The following is a 7500-nucleotide window of genomic DNA, read 5'->3' as shown; positions in this document are numbered from 1 at the left end:
CACAACCTGTCAGTCATACACAACCTGTCACTCACACACACAACCTGTCACTCACACACAACCTGTCACTCGCACACAACCTGTCACTCATACACAACCTGTCACTCACACACACAACCTGTCACTCGCACACAACCTGTCACTCATACACAACCTGTCACTCACACACACAACCTGTCACTCGCACACACAACCTGTCACTTGCACACAACCTGTCAGTCATACACAACCTGTCACTTGCACACAACCTATCACTCACATACAACCTGTCGCACACACAACCTGTCAGTCATACACAACCTGTCACTCACACACACAACCTGTCACTCATACACAAACAGCATGCCACCAGCTCCCCTCTCTCCATGACTCTCTCCCCCGTACAGAGATACAGAGACACAGCTGTCCCGTACAGAGATACAGAGACACAGCTGTCCCATACAGAGACACAGCTGTCCCGTACAGAGACACAGCTGTCCCATACAGAGATACAGAGACACAGCTGTCCCGTACAGAGATACAGAGACACAGCTTTCCCGTACAGAGATACAGAGACACAGCTGTCCCATACAGAGACACAGATGTCCCGTACAGAGATACAGAGACACAGCTGTCCCGTACAGAGATACAGAGACACAGCTGTCCCATACAGAGACACAGCTGTCCCGTACAGCGATACAGCTGTCCCGTACAGAGATACAGAGACACAGCTGTCCCGTACAGAGATACAGAGACACAGCTGTCCCATACAGAGATACAGAGACACAGCTGTCCCGTACAGAGATACAGAGACACAGCTGTCCCATACAGAGATACAGAGATACAGAGACACAGCTGTCCCATACAGAGATAGAGACACAGCTGTCCCGTACAGAGATACAGAGACACAGCTGTCCCATACAGAGATACAGAGACACAGCTGTCCCATACAGAGACACAGCTGTCCCGTACAGAGACACAGCTGTCCAGTACAGAGATAGAGACACAGCTGTCCCATACAGAGACACAGCTGTCCCGTACAGAGACACAGAGACACAGCTGTCCCATACAGAGATACAGAGACACAGCTGTCCCATACAGAGATACAGAGACACAGCTGTCCCGAACAGGGATGGTAGGCCTCACCTCGGGCTACCTTACTCGGGTAGGTTCGGGGAAAAGGTCTGAACTCCTCTGGGGGAGGGAAGTCATCGATTGGGTGGAACTGGAACTTGGACTCAAAGTCATCTGGAAAAGATCACATGACAACATGGTGACCTCACACACATGCACACACAGACACAGACAGACAGACGCACACATACATACACACACACAGACGCACACATGTACAGTCAGGTCCATAAATATTGGGACATCGACACAATTCTCCTCTTTTTGGCTCTATACACCACCACAATGGATTTGAAATGAAACGAACAAGATATGATTTAACTGCAGACTTTCAGCTTTAATTTGAGGGTATTTACATCCAAATCAGGTGAACGGTGTAGGAATTACAACAGTTTCTATATGTGCCTCCCACTTTTTAAGGGACCAAAAGTAATGGGACAATTGGCTGCTCAGCTGTTCCATGGCCAGGTGTGTGTTATTCCCTCATTATCTCATTTACAAGGAGCAGATAAAAGGTCTAGAGTTCATTTCAAGTGTGCTATTTGCATTTGGAATCTGTTGCTGTCAACTCTCAATATGAGATCCAAAGAGCTGTCACTATCAGTGAAGCAAGCCATCATTAGGCTGAAAAATCAAAACAAACCCATCAGAGAGATCGCAAAAACATGAGGTGTGGCCAAATCAACTGTTTGGAACATTCTTAAAAAGAAAGAACGCACCGGTGAGCTCAGCAACACCAAAAGACCCGGAAGACCACGGAAAACAACTGTGGTGGATGACAGAAGAATTCTTTCCCTGGTGAAGAAAAACCCATTCACAACAGTTGGCCAGATCAGAACACTCTCCAGGAGGTAGGTGTATGTGTGTCAAAGTCAACAATCAAGAGAAGACTTCACCAGAGTGAATACAGAGGGTTCACCACAAGATGTAAACCATTGGTGAGCCTCAAAAACAGGAAGACCAGATTAGAGTTTGCCAAACAACATCTAAGAAAGCCTTTACAGTTCTGGAACAACATCCTATGGACAGATGAGACTAAGATCAACTTGTACCAGAATGATGGGAAGAGAAGAGTATGGAGAAGGAAAGGAACTGCTCATGATCCAAAACATACCACCTCATCAGTGAAGCATGGTGGTGGTAGTGTCATGGCGTGGGCATGTATGGCTGCCAATGGAACTGATTCCCTTGTATTTATTGATGATGTGACTGCTGACAAAAGCAGCAGGATGAAGTGTTTTGGGCAATATTATCTGCTCATATTCAGCCAAATGCTTCAGAACTCATTGGACGGCGCTTCACAGTGCAGATGGACAATGACCCGAAGCATACTGCGAAAGCAACCAAAGAGTTTTTTAAGGCAAAGAAGTGGAATGTTATGCAATGGCCAAGTCAATCACCTGACCTGAATCCAATTGAACATGCATTTCACTTGCTGAAGACAAAACTGAAGGGAAAATGCCCCAAGAACAAGCAGGAACTGAAGACAGTTGCAGTAGAGGCCTGGCAGAGCATCACCAGGGATGAAACCCAGCGTCTGGTGATGTCTATGCGTTTCAGACTTCAGGCTGTAATTGACTGCAAAGTATTAAAAAGTGAAAGTTTGATTTATAATTGTTAGTTTGTCCCATTACTTTTGGTCCCTTAAAAAGTGGGAGGCACATATAGAAACTGTTGTAATTCCTACACCGTTCCCCTGATTTGGATGTAAATACCCACAAATTAAAGCTGAAAGTCTGCAGTGAAAGCGCATCTTGTTCGTTTCATTTCAAATCCATTGTGGTGGTGTATAGAGCCAAAAAGAGGATAATTGTGTCGATGTCCCAATATTTATGGACCTGACTGTATATATACACACACACAGACACAGACAGACAGACGCACACATGCATACACACACACACACAGACAGACGCACACACACAAACACGCACACACACAGACAGACGCACACACAGACAGACGCGCACACACACAGACAGACAGACAGACGCACACACACACACAGACACGCACACATATATACACACAAACACACATGCAGCAGTGTATAATCAGTGTGTGGTGTAATGGCGTGGGGTGGCCAGAGGGGGCGCAGGTTTACCCAGACTGTGCAGATGGCCGTTCCTCAGGGCTGAGGCAGGAGGGGGCGGGGGAGGGGGGGGCGGGGGAGGGGGGGGGGGTCCGGCTCGACAGCTCAGTATTGGGGGACCGAGCAGGAGGGGCAGGGGGCGGGGCCATCCTTCCTGAAAGCGAGTCAGAGAGTTTGGGATGAGAGAACAGCAGCTGAAGGATGAAACTGAGGAGAGGGAGCGGCTGGACACAGAGAGGCTGAAGGAGGGAGCGGACAAAATGGCTGCTGATGGGGAGAACACTGAGAGAAGACAGTTGACGATCAGTTGGCTGCTGTAATACACTTTAATCTTTAAGAGTTTGCCGTTACCTTAGATAAAACCATAGCAGCTAATCAGCTAGCTGGCATTGTTAGAACTAAGCTGCAACCATTTGTATTAAAAAGCTGTTGGTGGCAAACTAAATGGAATATTAATTTAAAATCATTCAACAGTAACATGTGTTTGGCATGAATGTTTGCGTGTTATACACACACAAACACACACACACACACACACACGCACACATGGCTGTGTGTGTGTGTTTAACATGGCAGTGTGTGTGTGTGTATAACATGGCTGTGTATGTGTGTGTGTGTGTGTGTGTGTGTGTGTATAACATGGCTGTGTGTGTGTGTTTATCATGGTTGTTTGTGTGCGTTTATATAACATGGTAGGAGGCTCAGTGCTGCTGTCTGCTAAAGGCCTGCTGTAGTGTACAGTGTGTAGTGTAGCGTCGTCATGGTGCTGTAGTGTACAGTGTGTAGTGTAGCGTCGTCATGGTGCTGTAGTGTACAGTGTGTAGTGTAGCGTCGTCATGGTGCTGTAGTGTACAGTGTGTAGTGTAGCGTCGTCATGGTGCTGTAGTGTACAGTGTGTAGTGTAGCGTCGTCATGGTGCTGTAGTGTACAGTGTGTAGTGTATCATCATCATGGTGCTGTAGTGTACAGTGTGTAGTGTAGCGTCGTCATGGTGCTGTAGTGTACAGTGTGTAGTGTATCATCATCATGGTGCTGTAGTGTACAGTGTGTAGTGTAGCGTCGTCATGGTGCTGTAGTGTACAGTGTGTAGTGTATCATTATCATGGTGCTATAGTGTACAGTGTGTAGTGTAGCGTCGTCATGGTGCTGTAGTGTACAGTGTGTAGTGTATCATTATCATGGTGCTGTAGTGTACAGTGTGTAGTGTAGCGTCATCATGGTGCTGTAGTGTACAGTGTGTAGTGTATCATCATCATGGTGCTGTAGTGTACAGTGTGTAGTGTAGCGTCATCATGGTGCTGTAGTGTACAGTGTGTAGTGTAGCGTCGTCATGGTGCTGTAGTGTACAGTGTGTAGTGTAGCGTCATCATGGTGCTGTAGTGTACAGTGTGTAGTGTAGCGTTGTCATGGTGCTGTAGTGTACAGTGTGTAGTGTAGCGTCGTCATGGTGCTGTAGTGTACAGTGTGTAGTGTATCATTATCATGGTGCTGTAGTGTACAGTGTGTAGTGTATCATCATCATGGTGCTGTAGTGTACAGTGTGTAGTGTAGCGTCGTCATGGTGCTGTAGTGTACAGTGTGTAGTGTATCATCATCATGGTGCTGTAGTGTACAGTGTGTAGTGTAGCGTTGTCATGGTGCTGTAGTGTACAGTGTGTAGTGTAGCGTCGTCATGGTGCTGTAGTGTACAGTGTGTAGTGTATCATCATCATGGTGCTGTAGTGTACAGTGTGTAGTGTATCATCATCATGGTGCTGTAGTGTACAGTGTGTAGTGTAGCGTCGTCATGGTGCTGTAGTGTACAGTGTGTAGTGTAGCGTCGTCATGGTGCTGTAGTGTACAGTGTGTAGTGTATCATCATCATGGTGCTGTAGTGTACAGTGTGTAGTGTAGCGTCATCATGGTGCTGTAGTGTACAGTGTGTAGTGTAGCGTCGTCATGGTGCTGTAGTGTACAGTGTGTAGTGTAGCGTCGTCATGGTGCTGTAGTGTACAGTGTGTAGTGTATCATCATCATGGTGCTGTAGTGTAGTGTGTAGTGTAGCGTCGTCATGGTGCTGTAGTGTACAGTGTGTAGTGTAGCGTCGTCATGGTGCTGTAGTGTACAGTGTGTAGTGTAGCGTCGTCATGGTGCTGTAGTGTAGTGTGTAGTGTAGCGTCGTCATGGTGCTGTAGTGTACAGTGTGTAGTGTATCATTATCATGGTGCTGTAGTGTACAGTGTGTAGTGTAGCGTCGTCATGGTGCTGTAGTGTACAGTGTGTAGTGTAGCGTCGTCATGGTGCTGTAGTGTACAGTGTGTAGTGTAGCGTCGTCATGGTGCTGTAGTGTACAGTGTGTAGTGTATCATCATCATGGTGCTGTAGTGTACAGTGTGTAGTGTAGCGTCATCATGGTGCTGTAGTGTACAGTGTGTAGTGTAGCGTCGTCATGGTGCTGTAGTGTACAGTGTGTAGTGTAGCGTCGTCATGGTGCTGTAGTGTACAGTGTGTATTGTATCATCATCATGGTGCTGTAGTGTACAGTGTGTAGTGTATCATTATCATGGTGCTGTAGTGTACAGTGTGTAGTGTAGCGTCGTCATGGTGCTGTAGTGTACAGTGTGTAGTGTATCATCATCATGGTGCTGTAGTGTAGTGTGTAGTGTAGCGTCGTCATGGTGCTGTAGTGTACAGTGTGTAGTGTAGCGTCGTCATGGTGCTGTAGTGTACAGTGTGTAGTGTAGCGTCGTCATGGTGCTGTAGTGTAGTGTGTAGTGTAGCGTCGTCATGGTGCTGTAGTGTACAGTGTGTAGTGTAGCGTCATCATGGTGCTGTAGTGTACAGTGTGTAGTGTAGCGTCGTCATGGTGCTGTAGTGTACAGTGTGTAGTGTAGCGTTGTCATGGTGCTGTAGTGTAGTGTGTAGTGTAGCGTTGTCATGGTGCTGTAGTGTACAGTGTGTAGTGTATCATCATCATGGTGCTGTAGTGTACAGTGTGTAGTGTAGCGTCGTCATGGTGCTGTAGTGTACAGTGTGTAGTGTAGCATCATCATGGTGCTGTAGTGTACAGTGTGTAGTGTAGCATCATCATGGTGCTGTAGTGTAGTGTGTAGTGTATCATCATCATGGTGCTGTAGTGTACAGTGTGTAGTGTAGCGTTGTCATGGTGCTGTAGTGTAGTGTGTAGTGTAGCGTCGTCATGGTGCTGTAGTGTACAGTGTGTAGTGTAGCGTCGTCATGGTGCTGTAGTGTACAGTGTGTAGTGTAGCGTCGTCATGGTGCTGTAGTGTACAGTGTGTAGTGTATCATCATGGTGCTGTAGTGTACAGTGTGTAGTGTATCATCATCATGGTGCTGTAGTGTACAGTGTAGTGTAGCGTCGTCATGGTGCTGTAGTGTACAGTGTGTAGTGTATCATCATCATGGTGCTGTAGTGTACAGTGTGTAGTGTATCATCATCATGGTGCTGTAGTGTACAGTGTGTAGTGTAGCGTCGTCATGGTGCTGTAGTGTACAGTGTGTAGTGTATCATCATCATGGTGCTGTAGTGTAGTGTGTAGTGTAGCGTCATCATGGTGCTGTAGTGTACAGTGTGTAGTGTAGCGTCGTCATGGTGCTGTAGTGTACAGTGTGTAGTGTAGCGTCGTCATGGTGCTGTAGTGTACAGTGTGTAGTGTAGCGTCGTCATGGTGCTGTAGTGTACAGTGTGTAGTGTATCATCATCATGGTGCTGTAGTGTACAGTGTGTAGTGTAGCGTCGTCATGGTGCTGTAGTGTACAGTGTGTAGTGTAGCGTCATCATGGTGCTGTAGTGTACAGTGTGTAGTGTAGCGTCATCATGGTGCTGTAGTGTACAGTGTGTAGTGTAGCGTCATCATGGTGCTGTAGTGTACAGTGTGTAGTGTAGCGTCGTCATGGTGCTGTAGTGTACAGTGTGTAGTGTAGCGTCGTCATGGTGCTGTAGTGTACAGTGTGTAGTGTAGCGTCATCATGGTGCTGTAGTGTAGTGTGTAGTGTAGCGTCGTCATGGTGCTGTAGTGTAGTGTGTAGTGTAGCGTCGTCATGGTGCTGTAGTGTACAGTGTGTAGTGTAGCGTCGTCATGGTGCTGTAGTGTACAGTGTGTAGTGTATCATCATCATGGTGCTGTAGTGTACAGTGTGTAGTGTATCATCATCATGGTGCTGTAGTGTACAGTGTGTAGTGTAGCGTCGTCATGGTGCTGTAGTGTACAGTGTGTAGTGTAGCGTCGTCATGGTGCTGTAGTGTACAGTGTGTAGTGTATCATTATCATGGTGCTGTAGTGTACAGTGTGTAG

The 7500-nt window shown here is 46.9% G+C and overlaps 1 protein-coding gene across 1 annotated transcript in view; it reads right to left on the bottom strand.

The window, feature by feature from the left end:
• wipf3 (WAS/WASL interacting protein family member 3) overlaps nucleotides 1-7500 on the bottom strand; it is a 21532-nt gene that overhangs the window by 1119 nt on the left and 12913 nt on the right. The window contains exons 7-8 of the mRNA XM_061256081.1: nucleotides 3218-3556; nucleotides 1126-1227 (exon numbers count right to left, since the gene is read on the bottom strand). Of these exons, the coding sequence (XP_061112065.1) occupies nucleotides 1126-1227; nucleotides 3218-3556 (441 nt within the window). The remainder of the gene's footprint in view (nucleotides 1-1125; nucleotides 1228-3217; nucleotides 3557-7500) is intronic.

Source organism: Conger conger, chromosome 9 (assembly GCF_963514075.1).
Source record: "Conger conger chromosome 9, fConCon1.1, whole genome shotgun sequence".
In the NCBI taxonomy this organism is placed as follows: Eukaryota; Metazoa; Chordata; class Actinopteri; order Anguilliformes; family Congridae; genus Conger; species Conger conger.
The sequence above is the reverse complement of the archived record's forward strand: the minus strand, read 5'-3'. Positions and strand labels throughout refer to the sequence as shown.